The sequence below is a fragment of the Lathyrus oleraceus genome, chromosome 2 (genome assembly GCF_024323335.1).
Source record: "Lathyrus oleraceus cultivar Zhongwan6 chromosome 2, CAAS_Psat_ZW6_1.0, whole genome shotgun sequence".
In the NCBI taxonomy this organism is placed as follows: Eukaryota; Viridiplantae; Streptophyta; class Magnoliopsida; order Fabales; family Fabaceae; genus Lathyrus; species Lathyrus oleraceus.
In genome coordinates this window covers 27,449,928-27,470,775 of record NC_066580.1, presented here as the reverse complement: position 1 = coordinate 27,470,775, position 20,848 = coordinate 27,449,928, and the positions used below count along the sequence as shown (strand labels likewise).

At 32.9% G+C, this 20,848-nt stretch overlaps 1 protein-coding gene across 2 annotated transcripts; it reads right to left on the bottom strand.

Annotated features, from left to right (window-relative positions):
* Positions 1 to 12,156: 12,156 nt before the first annotated feature.
* Positions 12,157 to 14,030, bottom strand: LOC127117836 (uncharacterized). 2 transcript variants are annotated; one of them, XM_051047952.1, is made up of 2 exons: positions 13,764 to 14,030; positions 12,157 to 13,680 (listed from the first exon to the last, which is right to left on the bottom strand). In XM_051047952.1, exon 2 carries the CDS (start codon positions 13,639 to 13,641, stop codon positions 12,364 to 12,366), a length of 1,278 nt encoding a protein of 425 aa, XP_050903909.1. In that variant the 5' UTR covers positions 13,642 to 13,680; positions 13,764 to 14,030; the 3' UTR covers positions 12,157 to 12,363. The 2 variants fall into 2 exon arrangements, with proteins under 2 accessions (XP_050903909.1, XP_050903908.1); XM_051047951.1 differs by having other exon boundaries at positions 12,157 to 13,658; positions 13,764 to 14,026.
* Between the last annotated feature and the right edge of the window lie 6,818 nt (positions 14,031 to 20,848).

Genomic DNA, 20,848 nt, shown 5'->3' with positions numbered 1-20,848 from the left:
CTCTTACCTAGATAGTTGCTTAGAGTCTCCTAAGAGTTTATTACCCAGTAACTGGTAATATTCTTCTCAGTTTGCAGTTTTTTACTTCTTGCCCAATACACGGCAAAAGTATCCCTGTTTTTCTCCTCAGTAGAGTCCCTAGTGGATATGATTCCCCAAGAAGTATATCCTTGATATGTTCACCCTAACCGGTGACGGATATCTTTCTCTCCCATGCCTGAGTTTATCCATGATATGTTCATCCTAACCGATGACGGATATTCTCACCTTTGGTAGTCTACCTAGTAAAAAGGTAGTTGTAATCCCCATTCTTGTTCCCTGGAGAGTTAATCCTTGACATGTTCATCCTAACCGATAACGGGTTTCCTTCTCTTTGCGGTCTTCTACCCAGTAACCGGTAGTTGTAAATCCTGCTTTTGTCCCCTTCGCAGAGTTAATCCTTAATATGTTCAACTTAACCGGTGACGGATTTTCTCTTTGATGGTATTCTATCCAGTAATTGATAGATGTAATTCCTACTTTCTTCCCTCTCAGAGTCTATCCTTGATATGTTCATCTTAACCGGTGATGGATTTTCTCTTTGATGGTATTCTATCGAGTACTGGTAGATGTAATTCCTATTTTCTTCCCTCTCAGAGTCTATCCTTGATATGTTCATCTTAACCGGTGACAGATTTTCTCTTTGATGGTCTTCTATCCAGCATTCGATAGATGTAATTCCTACTTTTTGTTCAGTTGGTTTATCCTTGATATGTTCATCTTAATCGATGACGGATATCCTCCTTGACATTTCCCAGGCAAGTTTATCCTTGATATGTTCATCTTAACCGATGAAGGATTTTCTTCCCTGTCGAGTTTATCCTTGATATGTTCATCCTAGCTGATGACGGATACTCTCACCTTTGGTCTTCTACCCAGCAACTGGTAGTTATAAATCCTATTTTTACAGTTTTCCCCAGCAAGGCTATTCTTACCCAGTAACCGGTAATGTGTACTCCCTTCTGTTGGTGTCCAGCGAGTCATCCTTGATATGTTCATCCTAACCGATGACAGATGTTCTCTCTGTCAGATCTTTATTATCTCCTTACCCAGTAACAGGTAGTAGATAATAGATTTCTGCTCCTCCTGTGTTGAAGTTTATTTCTTCTCCAGTTGAGTTGAGTGCGCATTTTCTTAGTGAAATCGCTCTTCCTGCATGATTCAAGTACTTCATTTTTATCCCGACTTACTCGTATCCCCTGCAGATGTTGTTGTTTCCCCGGCTGAGTCTTTCCATTTTTGTATGGAATTCCTCGAGTCCCCCAGTAGTTTTAAGTCGTAGCCTGGCCTACGCATAACTTCTTTTTCCCCCAGAATCTCTATCTCCTCAGTGAATTTTCCTTATGGAATACATTATACTCCTGTGGACTTTCGGTCTCTCTGATTTCTTTTCCTTTGTGGCAATATTTCCCCACAAGGCATTAACTTTTGCATTCATATCATATGCATCATGAGGTCTCTTAGGGACCAAAATTTGTTTCTATATGTTGTTATTTAAGCCATTCTACTGAGTCGACATGAAGATTTTAACCTTCGCCTCCTCAGTTAGAATGTCCTTAAATAGGGATAGCTGTAAGACCCCAATTTTGACCCTAAGATCCCTCATGCAATTTCATCACAAACATTAGTATATGGATCATACCTTGGCATCCTCCTTACCCCTCCTTCATTAGGTTTGTTTTGGGAGAGATCATCAAGCATTGTGTGATTGTATCATACTTGTATATTATCATTTTTACTAACCAAAATACCAAAAATATGTCTTTGTATTTGCCTAACTCTTTTGTAGGTAGGGCATGATCTCCATTGATCTATCAAGTTCATATCTAGGGTTTATGACCTTCATGACAAAGAGCACAACCATGAATTGATCCAAGAATGGTTATAAGCACCATGTGTGAGTTCCATTGATTCCTACATGGTATATTGATCAAGTTTTCTTCAAGAGTTTGAGGGTGATTTGCCTTGGAAACCCTAGTTTGACTGGGTATCTTGAGTAACTTCTCCAACAAGCTATCTCACCAATTGATAAAATATCTCAAGGGACACTTCAAAATTCATCATCTTATGCATATATGATCTACCATGAGCCAATACAGTCAAGAGAATTGAAGGTTAGGAAGTTGGTTGATGGTGGTTGGCCAGGACAATTCATCTGATCAAAACTGGGTCTCCCTAGACCCTATATCCTACACTTTTCACCATATAAAAATTATTCCAAGAGCAAAGTTACTCTAAATGACATTCCAAACAACTTTCAAGTTGAGACCTATATCTAGTTTTTCTTGGAAAATCATTTTCTATGTTGAAACATTATAGGTCATTTTGTCTAAACCCTAATTTGAAAGTCAACTTCCCAGGGCCATAACTTGCTAAATTTTTATGAGATGAAATATTTCAAAGTTTCACAATAAAATTCAATATATCTAATTAAACTTTGATATTTTGAGCGAAATCAAATTCAACTTTTATGAGCATGTGATATGAGGTTACATTATAGGTCAGTTTTTACCTATACCATTTAACAAGTGATTTTTTTTCAAACTTCAAAAATGCATAACTCTATCATTACAAATCCAAATGAAATGAAATTGGTGACCATTTTGAAGGTCTTTGAAACAGCTACAACTTTGATGAATACACTTTTTTCATTTGAAGCTCACATAAAAAGTTAAGCAAGGTGGAATATTGAGATATATGGCTTAACACTTAGACAAAATTTCAACATGTTGAAATTTCCAAACTTCCACCTCAAAATTCTCCATGTTCCAAGCTCCATATGAAAAAGTTTGAACATAAAACATGTTCCTCTTGATCCAAGATTTCCAAAGAACCCAAGTTCATGCATTTTGGATGAGGTTTGCTAGGTCAGCGCATGGCTTTAATAGAGATGCATCTTTGGCACGAATGAAGCTTCAAAACTTCAGTTCCCTTTGCCTTGGAAATCAAGCTTCCATTCAGACTTTATTTGGATTGATTTTGGACATTTTTGCATTGCATCATGGGCCTTCACATGCCCATGCACTCGTGCCATCAACATTGCTAAAATTGGACAAAATTTAAAGTGTGCAAATATCATTCATTCATGCTATAAAATTGAGGTCAGATTCGTGCTCTACGCCATTTTTTCTTTCAGATCATGACCTCCTTTTTTATTTTGGTGATGGTTGAAGGTGGACCGGTCCGGTGAGGTCCATCGGAGAAGAAGACCGGAGCTATAGCTTCGGCCGTGTGTTGGCACGTCTCCAACCATAGGATCCTATTCAAATGATTTAATCTCACACGTTGGTTCAGATTACCATCCATATGGCGCATTGACTAGAGTCCATGGTGGAAAGGGCGTTGAGGACCACTTGATTTGCCACCTCAATTAATGCGGGTTTTTAAGTGGTCCACGTTTTTTGCTATTTTCTGATTTTCATTTTAATCCTTTTATTTTCATTAATTCATATTAATTTTAATATTGATCCAAAAAATATGAGAGTTTCACCAAAACTTTTCAAATAATTTCCTCTTTAATATTCTTAATTAAAATTATTTTTTGGGTCATTATTAATATTTTTCATGATTTAATTGATTTTATGATTATTTTTAATTATTTAAAAATACTTTTAAGTCTTTAAAAATTCTGAAATTTTTTCTCCAAGATCCATTGAACTTGCTTGACCTATGATAAATCTCATGGCCATTTCTTTGGTGTTTTGATGAGGTTTTAGGAATTTAACAAACCATATTTAATTTAAATGCCTTATTTTAGTATTTTTAATTTGAATAAATGCCAAATAATTTTGTTGACCAATTGTGATGACTTGTTTGAGTTTGAATCTTGTTGTTGGGCCTTGGTCAAGGTAGATTTGACTTTGTCAAGTTAATATCATTGGATTTAGAGGATTGATGGAATGTACATTCCATCTTCCAAAATGAATGGATAATATTAATTTGGTAAAAGTCCTCCTTTGACCAATTTGAGTTTTGATCCATTCTCCTCCCTCTTCATCTCATTCCCATTCTTTATGCATCCATCTCATTTGGCCTATGATATTTCAAAGTCCTAAGGCTAGTTCATTGAAAAATCAACATAAGTATGGATGAGATTAGGCCACCTCTTTTGCATATTCTTTTTGTGTGTGGTATGTTTCATGAGCATAGTCCATTATACTATGTCTCTAACATGCATTAACACAAAAATCCTATTGCCTGGTCTCAAATAGTTGTGACTTCTACATAAGTCCAATTACGATTAGTTAACATAGCGCTAAATTTGTGACACAAAAGGCATAACATTCTAGTTAGTGAGATTGTAAGTCTCCCCTCTTTCATGGTATTGTTTGGAAACTTGGCATTTTTTCCTTCCTTTGGAAGATGTCTTGGCTCAAGGATCCATGCTTGTGATAAGTGGGTTGAGTATTCTCCAAAGAATGTATAAAAATGAAAAGCAAAAGCAAAACAATACTAAGTTCTAACTCATTAACAACTAACTTTAAATTTCAAGCCATTTACTTTAATGTCATTTAATTTTAGCCTTTATTCATTTGCCATTATTCATACCATTCTAATTGTTTATGTTAATGCAATTTTCACTTTGTCCACTTGGACCATATTGTGTGATATATCTTGTTTGTGTATACTTTGCTTGTTTGTATAGTCTTTGACCATTAATGTACTTAATAACAACAAAAAACCCTAAAAAACTTTTGTGTGGAATGTTTGTTTGATCTTGGACAAATGGACTTAGAACTTAGGCAACATTCCTATGCTAAAGGACTTGGCCAATGCCAACTTTCTGTGAAACCAAGTGCTTGCAATTTGAAACTTCATATGATACATCATTCAAGATCCCTATGAGTTCATATACAACATGATCAGTGTGAAGCTATTATTTTGAACCTGTGACTTGTGGAATCCATCTATTACATGGGCTAATATGAGGGAGATCATGGAATGGCTAAAACTTGGATGTGGCTATCTTTATTTGATGCCTTTTTTCTTCAAGATAATATAATTGTGCATTTGTGTGTTGCTTGATTCTAAATGTCCAAGGGAAATCTGGGTTTCTATTGACATTCTTGTCTATTGGATTGCTACCCATTTGGTCATATCTTTTCAACTCTTAACTTTTAATTTTGTGAATAGGATTAGTCTCTTCATCTTCTCCCCATTTCTTTAATTTCAAAATCTCTCCCTCCCTTTTCAAAATATTCTTTGATTGAACTTATTTTGTTCTAAACTTTGACCACTTTGCAAAAAGATAGAAACTTTGGCCTTATGCCATTGCATTTTCAAACTTCTTTTCTTAAATCAAATTTGTAAATAAACTTAACTATATTTGACCTAAACTTTCAAAAGTCAAAAAGAACTAACTCATTCAAACCATTTTTAGGCCTTTGTGCCTTTCAAACTTAATTTTATTAAAAGCAATGTATCCACTTTGAAATTTGTATCACGAACTACGAGGTTTTGATCCCTCATTTTCATGTTGGTACGTAGACACAAGTCTGAAGGTCTTGTCAAACACAAAAATATAATTAATGAATTCTTTTCTCATCCCCATATTCTATTTGTTTGTAAACATCATTTTGTACCAAATACATATACACACAATAAGGGCTCCCTAGGAGTACCTATGACACTTTAGGTGCTAACACCTTCCCTCTGTGTAACCAACCCCCTTACCTGTAATCTCTGATATTTTATTAGTTTTGATTTGAAAACTTCTTACTTTTGGGTTTTGTTCATACTTTTTCCTTTTTCCCTTAGAAATAATAAAAGCATGGTGGTGACTCTTGTTATTTGATGTCTAGCTTATCCATAGCTTGATGATAATGAATTTACCGCTAAGAACAGCATTGAAGGTATTTTTCCAGATTTTTCTTCTCTTTGATTTCTCTCAATTCTCATCAATTCTCTTGGATCTTTGGTTGTCTGAAGTCCTATCAATGTAGGCAAGAATATTGAGTTGCTTTGAGGTCAAATCGAAACAACTCAGTTCATACACCTCAAAATTCAACTTCATGTATCTCTTAATATACTTGGAGTTAGGTTAAATTGAGGTGATATTCGTGATCTACACCATTTTTTCTTTAAGATCATGTCCTTCTTTTTCATTTATGTGATGGTGATTAGAGAACCAGTCAGGCCAGGGTCATCGGAGAAGATGATCAGCACTTGGCTCCGGCGATGCGCTGGATGTGTTCTAAACCATTGTATCAATTCAAAATGTTTTAATCATCAACGTTGCTTGTGATGACCAGTTGTGTAGCGCACTGACTAGCGTATACCATGAAACGCGCGTCCTCCACCACTTGATCTGCCACCTCAATTAATGAGGAAGATCAAGTGGTCCACGTTTTTCTGATTTAATTGATTTTCATTTTATTTCTTTTATTTTTATTAATTCATATTAAATTTAATATTGATCCAAAAAATATGAGAGTTTCACCAAAAAAATTTAAACAAAATCCTCTTTCATTTTCTGAATTAAAATTATTTTTTTGGATCATTATTAATATTTTTCATGATTTAATTGATTTTGTGAATATTTTTAATTGTTTAAAAATGCTTTTAAGTTTCCAAAAATTCTGAAAAATTTTCTCCAAGGTCCTTTGACCTTGTTTGACCTATGATAAATCTCATGGTCATTTATTTGGTGTTTTGATGAGGTTTTAGGAATTTGACAAACCATATTTAATTTAATGCATTATTTTTAATTGATTAAATGCCAAATAAATTGTGTAGAGCCATTTTAATTGACTTTGTGAGTTTGACTTGTGTTGTTGGGCCTTGGTCAAGGTTGATTTGACTTTGTTAGGTTAAGATCATTGGATTTAGGGGATTGATGGAATGTACATTCCATCTCCCAAAATGAATGAATGATCTTAGCTTGGTAAAAGTCCTACTTTGTCCAATTTGTGTTTGATCCATTTCCCCTCCCTCTTCATCTTATTCTCATTCTTTATGCATTCATGTCATGGACCTATAATGTCTATATATCCTAAGGCTAGTTGATTGTAAAATCAACATAAGTATGGATGAGATTAGGTCCCCAACTTTGCATATTCTTTTTGTGTGGTATGTTTCATGGGCATAGGTCATCATACTATGTCTCTAACATGCATTAACACCAAAACTCTATTGCTCGACCTCAAATAGTTGTGACTTCTACATAAGTCCAATTACGATTGCTTAACATAGCGCTAAATTTTGACACAAAAGGTATAGCATTCTTGTTAGTGAGATTGTAAGTCTCCCCTCTTTCATGGTATTGTGTGGAGACTTGGCCTTTTTCCCTTCCTTTGGAAGATGTCTTGGTTCAAGGATTCATGCTTGTGATAAGTGGGTTGAGTGTTCTCCAAAGAATGACTTAAACGTAACAAAAGCAAAAGCAATACTAACTTCTAACTCATTAACAACTAACATTTAATTTCAAGTCATTTAATTTCAATCCCATTTAATTTTTAAGCCTTATTCATTTGCCATTGTTCATACCATTCAAGTTGTTTATGTTAATGTCATTTTCACTTTGTTCACTTGGACCATATTTTGTGATATATTGTGATTGTGTATATTATGATTGTTTGTGTGTTATTTTGACCTTAATGTACATAATAAGAACAAAAACCCTAAAAAATGTGTTGTGTGGACTGTTGGTTTGATCTGAGACAATTGGACTTAGATTTTGGCAACATTCCCTGTGCAAAGGACTTGGCCAATGTCAACTTTCATGAGACCAAATGTTTGTGAATTGAAACTTCATCTGATACATCATTGAAGATCCATTTAAGTTCATCTGCAACATGATTATTGTGAAGTTGTTATTTTGAGCCTATGCCTTATGCCATCTTGGAAGTCATCTGCTACATGGACAAAACTTGAAGAAGATCATGGAGTTGTTAAGCTTGGATGTGACTATCTTTATTTGATGCCTTTCTCTTCAACTTGCTGTTTGTGTATTGATTGTTGTGTGTTTCTAAAGTCCAAGGGAAATTTGGGTTTCTATATGGCATTCTTGTCTATTAGATTGCAGCCATTGGTCAGATTTTTTCAACTCTTAACTTTTAAATTTATGCTTAGGATTAGCCTCTTCATCTCCTTCCCATTTCTTTAATTTCAAAATCTCTCCCTTCTTTTAAAATCTTTTTTGCTTGTGACTGTTTTCTAAACTTTGACCTCATTGCAAACTAGAAACTTTGGCCTTATGCCATTGCATTTTTAAAAATATTTTCTTAACCAAACTTGTAAATAAATTTAACTATAATTGAATTAAAATTTCAAAAAAAAAGCCAAAAAGAACTAACACTCATTCAAACCATTTTAGGCCCTTGTGCCTTTCAAACTTAAATTTTGTTAAAAGCAATGCACTCACTTTGAAATTGATACCACGAACTACGAGGTTTTGATCCCTCATTTTTATGTTGTATGTAGGCACAAGTCCGAAGGTCTTGTCAAACACAAAAATATAATTAATGGATTCTTTTCTCACCCCCACCTCATTCTATTTATTGCAAACATCATTTTATACAAAAACACATATGTACACAAAAAGGGCTCCCTATGAGTACCTAGGACACTTTGGGTGCTAAAACCTTCCCTCTGTGTAACTAACCCCCTTACCTGTAATCTCTAGCATTTTATTAGTTTTGATTGGAAAACTTCTTATTTTTGGGTTTTGTTCGTACTTTTCTCTTTTCCCTTGGAAACAATAAAAGCGCGGTGGCGACTCTGGTTTTATTGACATCTAGCTTATCCATAGCTTGATGGTCATGGATTTACCGATACAAATGCTTCCCACCAATATTAGAATGGCATTTGAGCTTGTGCAGGCAAAGTTAAACCAAACTCAGCTATGTGTATGTGTTTCCCCTCATCTCTTCCATTTTGTTGAGAGGTATAAGGACAAGACATTCTAAAACCTATGCTAGCTTTTATTGCAAGTCTCTGCACAAGTTTGTATTCACCACCACCATCACACTGAATTACTTTCATTCTCTTATTGTATTGATTTTCAGTCAAGGGTTTAAATTGAATGAAAGCTTGCGCAATTTTAGACTTTTGTTTTAAAGGATAAATCCAAGTGAGCGTAGTAAAATCATCAACAAAATGCACATAATGTTTGAAACCAGAAGATGACATTATTGGTGCAGGGCCCCATACATCAGTGTGAACCAACTTAAGTGGTTCCTTAGAATGAGATGAAGAATACTTAAAGGGTAAGAGGTGCATTTTTCCATATTGGCAGGCCTCACAAAAACTAAAGTGATCACTAGGTGATACTTTGACATTACAATTTTTCAAGACTTTGTCTAATGTGTTGTTGTTTGGGTGACCAAGTCTCATGTGCCAGCTCTCCCTGACAGATGTATAAGCATTTGGGCTCCTTTCAATTTCTGAAAGATGGTATAACCCATCTTTAAGTATTCCTTTTAGAACTGCCTTCCTTGTCAACTTGTCCTTCATAAAACAACAATTCTTATCAAACTCAACAAGAATGTTATTGTCAGCAGCCAATTTAGATACACTTAATAGATTTTTGGTAATGTTAGACACATATAGTTCATCATGTATATTAAGTGACTTGAGTTTGGAAGAGCATGTGGCTATAATTTCTAGTTGCTCGCCATTTCCAATAATCAGATAGTTATTAGCATGATGTTATTTATTTCTTGGAATTTTTCAGTTTGATATGTCACACGATTGCTTGCTCCATTGTCAAAGTATCAGTCATCTTCTTGATTGGTTCCTTATGATGCTAGGAATGCAGTTTTTCTTCCTCTTCTGGTGAGTGATTTGATCCTGAGTGGGTTTTGTCAAACCTATAGAAGCATTGCACTGCTGTGTGACCAGTCTTTGAGCATACTTGATAGGTAGGTTTAGAGAACTTGCCTCTAGCTCTACCTCCCCTCCAACCTCTCAAGTTGGAGCCTCTCCAGTTTCCATTTGAGCCATGGAAGTCAGGTCTATTGTTTCTCTAGTTTCCTTTGTAATGAGTCTTGTTCACAACATTTGCTGAGGCATTAAGACTTAAGTTGTTAAAGGAATTGAGTTGCTCAATTCAACTCTCAAAACTCAAAAATTGAGATTGTAAATCAATCCAACTGAGATTGATTTGATCAGAGAGTTTTACCACTACAGGATTGTATTCAGAATCCAATCTATTTAGGGTTTGAATGATTAGATTTGAGTTGAGAATTGGATTTCCTGCCAGCTTTAGTTTATCAGCAAGATTTTTCATCTTGGACAGATAATCATGCATTTTCATTTCACATTTCCTGGTACTATGGAAATTTGAATTCAGGTAGGGGATTCTAGACTTTGTATGTGCTCTAGCTATACTTTGGGCCTCCTCCCAAAGTTGCTTTGCATTTTCACAGTGCAAAAACTGTGTTGCAATGTCTGTAGTCATGGAATTCTTTAACCAATCTAGAAGTTGTTGGTCATAAGCTTTCCAATCTTCAAACGAAGGATTCAACTTCTTGCTTGAATCTGAATTTATGATATATTGCTCAGGACACTCCTTTGTCCCTAGCATGTATCCTTAAAGTCCGCAGCCTCTGATGATGGGCAAGACTAATGACTGCTACAAGGGAAAATTATCTATATCCAACTTGACAAAGATAGTTAATGGAAGATCATTTTTGTTGTTTGTATTTGCAGCGGATGCCATGGTTTTTAATTGGATCACGAGCCTTTTTGGCAACAACGCTCTGATACCAAGTGAAGTATTATAATATGTATAAACTTGTGATGATTCTATTGATAAGTAATATACACATATATACATATGAGAAGGGAGAGCATGATCCTATAATTAAGTTAGTATTGATGGTTATACACTGAATATGGAAACATAATATTCTAGCCTATAATTAGAACATAAATGCTATTGACTATACATGAAACAATAGGGACACGATGCTGATATTAAGGAATCATATTTCTAATTAGCATAAATGAAAGAGATGGAGTAAGAGAAATTGTACATCAAAATTTGTACTGATTTGATGCGTTTAATGGCAAGCCATAAGAAACTGTTTTTGTCTTCAACTATGAATTTTAATACAAATTACTTTTGTATTTATGATAATCACAAATCAAAACTGAAATACATAGAAATTACTATAATCTATACATTTTTCTTTCTTGGTTTTCCTTCAACTACTGCACACAATTCACAGTGTTGCAACAACTCCAAATCCACGATCTTGAGCCAATACACCTTCACACAAATCTTCAAGAGATTAACACTCAAAATTATTTTTCTTTAAGGTTTATCTAAGAGAGATTTTTGTGTGGATAGAGAACCCTCGAAGTTTAGCAAAGGTTAATGGATAATTGTTTCATTATTTGTAAATTAGAGAGAGAAAGCAATTCTATAAGATCTAGAGATAAGACACATAAATAGTGTAAACATGACTTTAATTCAAGTCAAAGACAAAAAGAGTGTTTTAAATCCAGTGAGGGAATGGTTTGAATTAAGAGATGAAATAATTAAGAATTTGGTTGTTTTATTCGAATTATGATTTTGAGTCATGTGATCCGAATCAAAATATGATTTGAATCACGTTTTTAAAAACTATTTCAAAAACCAAAATCCTGTCAATCAATGATCCGAATCAAAATACTTCATGATTCAAACCAAATAAGGATTTGACTTCATTTATGTTTCCGACACCAAATTTCGAATCCTCAATCTTATCTATGATTCAAATCAAGGCTTTTTAGGATTCGAATTATGTTTTCCAAGATCAATTTTCAAGAAGTAGAAAATTTCATGATACAAAACAAATACTAGCATGATTCGAATCAAGCATGTTAGAACTTTTTTATTCTAATCCAAAACTTTTTTATTTAAAATATCTCATGTCGACATTTAGTCAAATGTCCGTTTTATAAAATAAAAAAATTTAATTAAAAAAAAATATTTTTACAGAGATGTGCAATAAACTGATTATAAATGATTCGATTACTAATCATAATAATTGAAATGACAAAACAACAAAACACCCAAACAAACTAGAGATATTCTAAATTCTCTTTAGAGATCTTTTCATACTTATAATTTTTTTTGTTTGGGATTTAGAAAAAGTAGACTTCTCGAAAATAAGAGTAAAGAGAAAAATATGTAAATTTTTCACTTTATTGAGGGAATGTTTTTGTATACTATCAATGTCAACAATAACCATGCAAAATCACTATTTCATTTCAATCACATAGTGAATTGGTAAAAACTTTGCCACAAAATTTGCACATTGTGATCTTTGATATTGTAAAACAAATGTGACTTATTGCGGTCACAATTGAAGTTGCGGAACAAAATTGAAAATCATATTAGAAAAACGCCCGACTACCATAAAACACACGCGATCCATCCTTTTTCTTAGCGTTTTCTAATTTTTCGCTCTCGTGACTTTGAATTACATCACGACTTCGATCTTCTCTTTCAGGTTTGTCGAGTTCCATCGGAAGTTTCATTTTCGCCAAGGACTCGGTAAATTGTTGCATACTTCTCATATACATCTCCACTATTTGCTTCTGCATAGCACATTCTTCAGCTTCAAGTTTAGTTTTCCCTAGTGAAGAAGAAAAAACATGTCCAAATTTTATAGCTTCTATGTTCCTATCCTTCTTGCATTCCTTTTCTTTCTCATCATCTCTTGATTCAACTTCTTTCTTTGAAGTTGGCGTTGAATCACATCCTAAATGATGCTTTTTCTCAATTGAATCTGCTGAGTTTCTGTCATCACTTAAGTTTATGATAGTCGAGCTTACAAAACCCGAGTTCTGAATGCTTTCATCCGGAGAGATGCAAACGGAATCAACTCGATTCTCGTTTGGCGAACTCAAGTTCATCATTTCACAATCATCGAGTTGAGGAGATGAACCGAGATGAAGAAAAGGTAGAAACTTTCTCGAGTTTTTGTTGTTACTTGAGGCACAAGCAAGGTTGAAATACTCAAAAACCATTTGTTGATTCTCCCTAACAACACTTATATCAGGAAACTCAATTCTCGAATACTCAATTGGATCTAACATAACTTCAGAAACTTTTCGATCAAGAAAAATAACCTCCGACGATATCGACGAACTATTTTTCGATTCGGATGCCAAAGATGTGTCTAAAGAAAGTGTTAATCGGACGATTCCGGCCGGAGAATGAAAAAGGTCAGTTGAAGAAAGACTATAATCTTGAGTTACTTTTCCTTTTCCAACAATTTGTGAAATTGGTACCAAAGCAAACCCTAAAAGTTGATCCTCCATGTGAGTTCTTGACCTACTAAACATCCAAATTTCACATTTCAATAAAGCATCCATTTGAGTTATCTTCATTCTCAAGTTTTCATTGAATATTGGATTTTTGCCACCTTTATTGATGATTCTTGTTGAAAAGGTCTCATCAGGGTTGTAAGTGAGGGAGAATTTAGCATATACATCTTGGTTATCATAGATGCATATGTTATGAATGTCGCTAGCATGATGAACAAAGATATCTAGAAGTCCTGTGAAATCTTGATCATCATCATCATCATCATCTAATTGAGTTGTTTTGTTCAAATTTGGATTGTAGCTAAAGTTGTTCTTTTGATGAGTTTGATTGAATGGATCCATTCTAACCAATGATTTGCCTTGAATGATGAAAATAAGGGACTAAATTGTTATTTTAAAATTTTGACTCAAAATTTCAAGAAAGTATAAAAAGGACTAAAAAGAAAATGAAAGAGTATTCTCACCTAGTAGAATGAATGGTAGCATGATGTTGAATCACATGATTCATTATGTATACTACTAGATTAACTTGTTGGTTGAAGATTTTTTTGTCAAATCAATCCATGGGAGAGAGAGAGAGAGACTTGAAGTTGAAAGAAGTGGTTTGCTTTATGGAAATGGAGAACAAAGAAGGTTGTGGTAGTAGGTGAAATAAAGAAGTATGGAGCATGAAAATGAATAGGGAAAGAGTATGATTGTGTACATGTTTGTTTGTATGCCACTTTTCTTTTGGTTGCTAGTCTTTCTTTGAGTAAACCATAATTTTAGTAACTAAATGTGGGAGACAATATCAATATCAATACAAATATAGTCTCTAAATTTATCAAAATTATAAAAATATTATTAAGTATATTTTTTGGTTAGTAATTATTTATTTTTTGGTTTAAAAGTGATTTAAGAATGTGAGTAATTAAGTCAAACTTTGATTATAAATGAATAAAATATTAAATATAAAAAATAGAGGATCTATATACTTGATGATTTTGAGTGTATTTGAATGAAATATTTTAATAAGAAAATATAATTTTTTAATAAAATTTAAAATTATTTGGATTAAATTTATTATTTCAATAAAAAATAAGAATTATTAAAATGATAAAAATCTATAAAATATTTTGTATTAAATCAAATAACTTAAAATTTCTCTCATACGCCATAGAAACTAAATTAAAAATTGGTTATTATTAGTAATTTAAAATTTTTTAATTTAATCCCCATATTTTCTAAATTTTTAATAAATTATACATTAGTTATTAATAATTATCAAATTTTAAGAATTGTTCTTTTAAAATTTTGAAAATAACAAATTGATTCTTATTTTTTAATTTTTATATTTGACTAAGAATTTAATGATAAAATACTTTAAAATAAATGAATTTCAAGTTAATATTTTGATAATTCTAAGACCTAATAAATAACAATGACAAAGAGCACAAAGACAAAAAAAATTACTATTTACACCTCATTTGTTGTTTTGCATTGCTTGACAAAGCAGCTTCCATATTTTGCTCCACTCATATCATACTGTTGTTAAGGGACCCATTTGCTATTATCTTCATCATCACTCATTCCACTCAATCTTTCAATAGATACTATCCCTTTGTTTAAAGACAATATTTAATTGGTTTTTCCCTAGGGGCTATAGGCTTCAATCCAAAATTTTCATGGTATAGTAGTAATGCATTAAGTTTGTTAGGAGAAGTGGATCATCATCACTTTCTATAGTTCATTTTGTTTATCAATAATTTAGTGTCCTACGAGTGGTTGTTTATGTCAAATATGGAAACATTACATTACTAAGATAAGTGGACTAATAATTGGTCATGCATTTTTAAACATTGAAAATGATTTTTTTTTAAGTATTGCTTCTCCAAAATCATTAATCAGTTTTTCAAAGTGTGTAAAATGGATTACAAGACATACTATAAAATTCGTCATGACTAAATTATAAATATATATAATATTATAATAGATTTGTCATAACTAAACTATAGCTGAATAATACACTTGATTATTTTGTCAATTTAACTTAAAAAAATATCATAAAAAATATCATATTTATCTTTTAACTATTTTTATCTAATTAATGACGAATTTAACAATTAGATTTTTATTTCTAATTAAACAAAAGAGTTAAGGATTCATATGATATATTTTTTTAAAATTAAAGAATTAAAACGAAGCTCGATGTTAATATACGAGATAAAAAAGTATTAACTAAATAATTTTTGCATAAACAATGAACTTTTTTTTATAATATATCAAGTTAGTTAAAAATAATTTATAAATAATCTCATTAATTATTTTTTTAATAATTTCACAAAATTTACATCACTTTCAAATTGTTCCATGCATGCACAAGTATGAATAGCATTAGTTAGATGTGTGATGTTTCATCCATTTCAGTGTAGTGGAGCACAGCTGTTGTTATCATCTTGTTCCTTCCTAAATACGTTGTGATTTATTAAAGTCACGCCTTACCTAACTAATATTCTTCTTCCTCTACTTCAAAACACCTATTCAAGATATTTGTACATAGATTAACAAATCATTCATTGATGGATAGAAATTACATGAAGTCTGAATGATTAATCTTAGTGAATATAATATTATAACATTTGGGTCAACCTAAAATATTGAGGAGGACATCACATTGTGAAATTATGTTCTTTAGAAATGATCTTCATTAGATATCAAGATGTCAAATACAATATTATAAATATTATAATAATGTGTATGATAAATGTAATGTGGCAAAATATAAAATAAAAATAGAAATTGATAACTTAGTGTTAGATTTAGGAAGATTGATTTTGCATATCAAGTTAAGATGGTAGCGATCAGGCTGAAGATTATTGTTGTTGTCTGGTGGGATAAATTTGTTGTTCAAAGACAGAGGCAAAGAAAGAGTCCATTCATAACTTGGCCAAAAATAAAATAATTGATGATGTAGCGATTTTTACGGGAGAATTGTGAGCTAATTATTTTTAAGACATCTATTGAATGTGTTCAAGGAATGAGAACTGTGACAGAATGCACAACTGAGTTACTACGTTTATTTGAGCGTAATGAATTGGGAGAACCATAGAGCCAAAAGGCGGCTCGATAAATTAGTGGCTTAAAAGGACCTCTGCATGAGAAGATGAGTTTACAGATTGTATGGATCGTAGTTAATGCATCCAGTCATTTGGATGAATAATTGATGGAGAAATCCCCTCGAAATCTCTCTTCTTTTAGGTATTCATCCTAGAATAACTTTGAATCAGCAGAAGACGGGGAAAATAATGCATCAACCATGGATTTCAACCATGGGAATAAGGGAACTGGAAGCCCTAACAATGTGTAGCAGGGTAAATCATCAGTCTAGAGGCAGAATAATCCATATGTTAAACCCACTGGAGACATATGTTATCTTCGTAATGGAAGAGGTCACTGATCAAATATTTATCCAACAAGGAGAGTCATTGTTGTTGCGGAAGAAATGGAAGAGGAAGAGGAAAGAGAAGGACTTGCAGTTGAGAATGATGAATATACAAGGGTTGAGTTTGTAGAGGAATAATATGATGAAAGGGTAAATTTTGTGTTGTAAAGAAATTTCTAACATCCAAAGATGAAGGACATCGCAAAAATTTGTTTAAAACACATTGTCCTATCAAGAATGAGGTATCTAATCTGATCGTGGATAATAGCAACACAAAGAATATGATGTCGGAAAAATTGGTAGCTTATTTGAAGTTGTCCACGAAATCCCATGAGAAGCCATACACCCTCATTTGGGTAAGAAAGGGCTCCCAAGTTCAAGTAAAACTAGTCTGCATAGTTCCTATCTCCATCAGAAAGCATTGGTAGGCCTTTGTAGTTCGATGATGATATCACTTACTTAGGACGGGAAATATGATTATGCTTACATGGGGCACACCTAAAATTGATATGGGTCTTGTTTTTTCACTTTGTTAAGAATTTAGGAGGAAAAGAAGTCTAGTTTCTTGGTGATGACGCATAGTGCGAAGAAGCATGATGGGGTTGTTAAATAAACTGGATTTTTATGTCCAGTTATGATTAAAGGGCTTGTAAGTGTTGTAAGGGAGGAAATAATAATTCTAGAAGAAGTGCTAGAGATCCTAAAGGATTTTAAGGAGTTGACCGCAGATGAACTACCAAATGATATGCCTCTTATGCAAGATAAACAAGAAAGTTAAAGTTTTCAATATGGGAGACATGTGATGGTGTTTCTATCCAAAGGGGGAGGGGGGGGGGGGGGGGTTCAGTGGGTACTTACGAAAAACTACATCCACGCAAGTATGGTATGTGCAAAGTGACTCAAAAGATCAACGATAATGCTTATGTTGTAGTTCTCCCTAATCCCATGAATATATCAAATATTTTCAATGTCACTGACATTCATGAGTATCAAGTAGATGAGACTCTTCATCAAGAAGAGAACTCGGGGTCGAATTCTTCAGGGGTGGGGGAGACTGATGTAGGAAGGCTAATTGTGTGTATCAAAGAACAAGTCATGCATAAAAAATGTTCGCCAGGTTTTGTGCAAATTTGGTGTCAAATGTCAGAATGACTACTATTATACCTTTTATGTGACCTTATGGGATTTTTAAGCCAATCAGAGTTTGTTTCAGACCCAAAAATACCATTTTACTATTTTACGCAATTTTCTATTTTATTTATGTTTGGGTTATTATCCCATTAAGGTTTCTTTGTTTGTGTATTTAAACATTTTTGGCGTGGCCGACATGATTACTTTTCATAATAATATTCACTATTTCTCTCTACCTTGTGGATTCCAGAATTTGATCTGACAAGGTTGTTGCTTGCAACTTGTGTTTTCATTCGAGGTTTAGCGCTTGTTAATTCGTAGTGTTACCGACAGCGTCAAGTTTGGTGCAAAGTCACATACGCCTAGAGGGAATTAACTCAATGAAAGGAAATTTACTCTTAATAGTCTGAAGTACAAATTGATCTGATTTGAACTTTCTTAGTTTAATGCATCTTTTCCTAATACTACATGTGAATTTCTACTCATGACTCCCTGAATCTGAGACACCTCTCACTTTCACTCAAACACTCTCCCAAGTATTTATTCATTTACAAAGATGAAAGATAAAACTCTAATACAACCAAAACTCTATTAGGCTAATTTAGAATTAATGCCCAAAAATAGAGTGTACGAACTACAAAAATAAATACTCAACTAAAACTCCCTTATAAAGTAGATATTTTCTCATGAGGTCTAAGTCATCAAAAAGGAGATTGTCTCCTTAAATGGTAACAAAAGTCTTGCTAAAAAGCTCATTAGACTTTGGAGTTGAAAGTGAGTGAACCTTCAAAAAAAATCATGAGATCAATCTTAAATAATGTTGATTGAAAATCTTGATTTATCAAATCTACAATAAATTTGATTTTCTTAACTATAAAAAATTAGTCTCGTTAAATTTGATTCAGATTAAATCTTTCTTTAAATAAAAAATATGAATGATCAATCAAATCTTAATTATTATGTTTGATATCATTGATTGATTGATACACATCTTAAACAAATAGGAATCGAAATGCAATCTTTCTAAAAACACATTTAGGATAGAAACTGTCGAACATAAACTCCAACCAACCAATATGAGACACGATGTCTCAGAAAATGTCGAACATTTTGCTTAACATGTTGTTATCCGCGTATCTTCATAAAGTCAATTATGAATCTTCATTAAAACAAATTCACTAATATCTTTACTTGATATAAATAGGAATTCCAAATTCTCAAGTTAAGGATTCATAAAAAAAAAGACTCTTCCAAAACAAAGATGCACTACAAATCATCTTTATTAGAAATTAGAACAAATCTAAATCTTGTAATTAAAGAAAATTCAATTAAATATTTTCATACAATATTTATTTAATTAAATCTTCAATCAATATCTTTGTAAATTAACTTCATCAAAATATTGGATTGAACAAAATCAAATCAAATTTTTCCTTCAAAGCATATCAAATTAAATCTTTTCTTCAAAGCACATTCAATTAAATCTTTTCAATCCATTCAAATACAATTAAATATTTTCAACCCAATTCTGACAATTATCCCTTTTGTAATCAAAATATTTATAAAACAAATATTTAAAATCTTGAATAAATCAACAATTACTAGATTATAAAATCTTGAATCAATTTAAAATTGTGCAGTAGAGAAATACATAGTCAAGATGTCCTCAACAACTTTTAAGACATCTTACTTGATATGCTTTCTCAACCCAAATACATTAATAGATCATACTGATTTTTTATCTTATAATATTTGTTACACTTTACTCCCTCTGTCTTAAAATAAAAGTATTTTAAGGTTGCGACATATTAAAAAAAGTAATAAGTGAAAGAATAAATGTAATAATTCTACAAAATTATTCTTAATTATTATTGGTTATATATGCATTGTCATAAATACAGAGTGAAATCTAATGTCTTAAGAGTAGTGAAGATGATAGAACCAAAATACACTACATATTTGACTCGGATTGCACATGCTTTACCATCCTTTTATTATCATTTCTATTGTTATGCTGAAACGTTTCCTTGTTTTCAGATATATGGCCTAGAAAAGGCCTTACTCGAAGAAACGAAGAAAAATAGAGTAAAAACAGAGAAAAATGATTAAAATGTACACATGGCATTCAACATAGAGGTAGCCGCGGGGAGGAGGACGTGTCCCACATCCTAATGGTCACAAAGATTGGGTCTAGCCATTTTGGAAACATGGCGTTCGCCATCCCTACATGACTGGGAGGCAACCTACAGATTTTGTTTATCATTTCCTTTTCTTTTCTTATTCGAATATATAAATGGTAAAGAGACATACAGAGGAAGTAAACCGAGATGGCGACCCATATCCATCAGATTCTGGCCCAGCAAATTGATTACATTGAACGGACCGAACTGAACATGGGGGACCTAATCGAAGAGATAATGGGATTACGAGCAAGGATGGATGGATGATGTGACTATGTGCAGCATGTTGGAGTTCTGCACCTTCAATAAGGGCGAGCAGACATGATAGTCGAGGCCGAGGCCGTTTTTGAGCTAAGATATAGGTTATTTCTCTCCTTCTTCACCTTACATCGAAACATTGAGGACAATATTCGGTTTAAGTGTGGGAGGGGATCTTTGCCATTTTTATCGCTTCCTATTTAGATTTATTATTTTATGCATTAAGTTAGGATTTTATCATTGCATGTGTTGTCGAGTCTTTATGCGTGGTTTTCTGTTGTTTATTAATTCTTTCATTTCTTGAGTCATACCATAAACAAAACTTTTGAAGAAGAAAACAATGTTTATTTTTGAATTTTTAGTCTATTAAACAAGCCAAGGATAGGTTGTAGAGACTTGGGAAAGCTCCTAAGATCGGTATCGTCTTAACACCATAAGTCTCCTAATCACAGAGATCGATCCGAATACTTGTTATGTCATGGACTTGAACTCTCACCCCTAAATAAGTCCTTAAGTAGTTTACTTTAGTAGTCAACACCATCTTAAGCACACACTAAGT

Bases quoted from the DNA above. Each gene is read 5' to 3' on its own strand.
- LOC127117836 (XM_051047951.1), bottom strand. From the start codon at position 13,785: ATGCTACCATTCATTCTACTAG. The intron at 13,659-13,763 runs GTGAGAATACTC...TCATCATTCAAG, and splicing joins GCTACCATTCATTCTACTAG to GCAAATCATTGGTTAGAATG.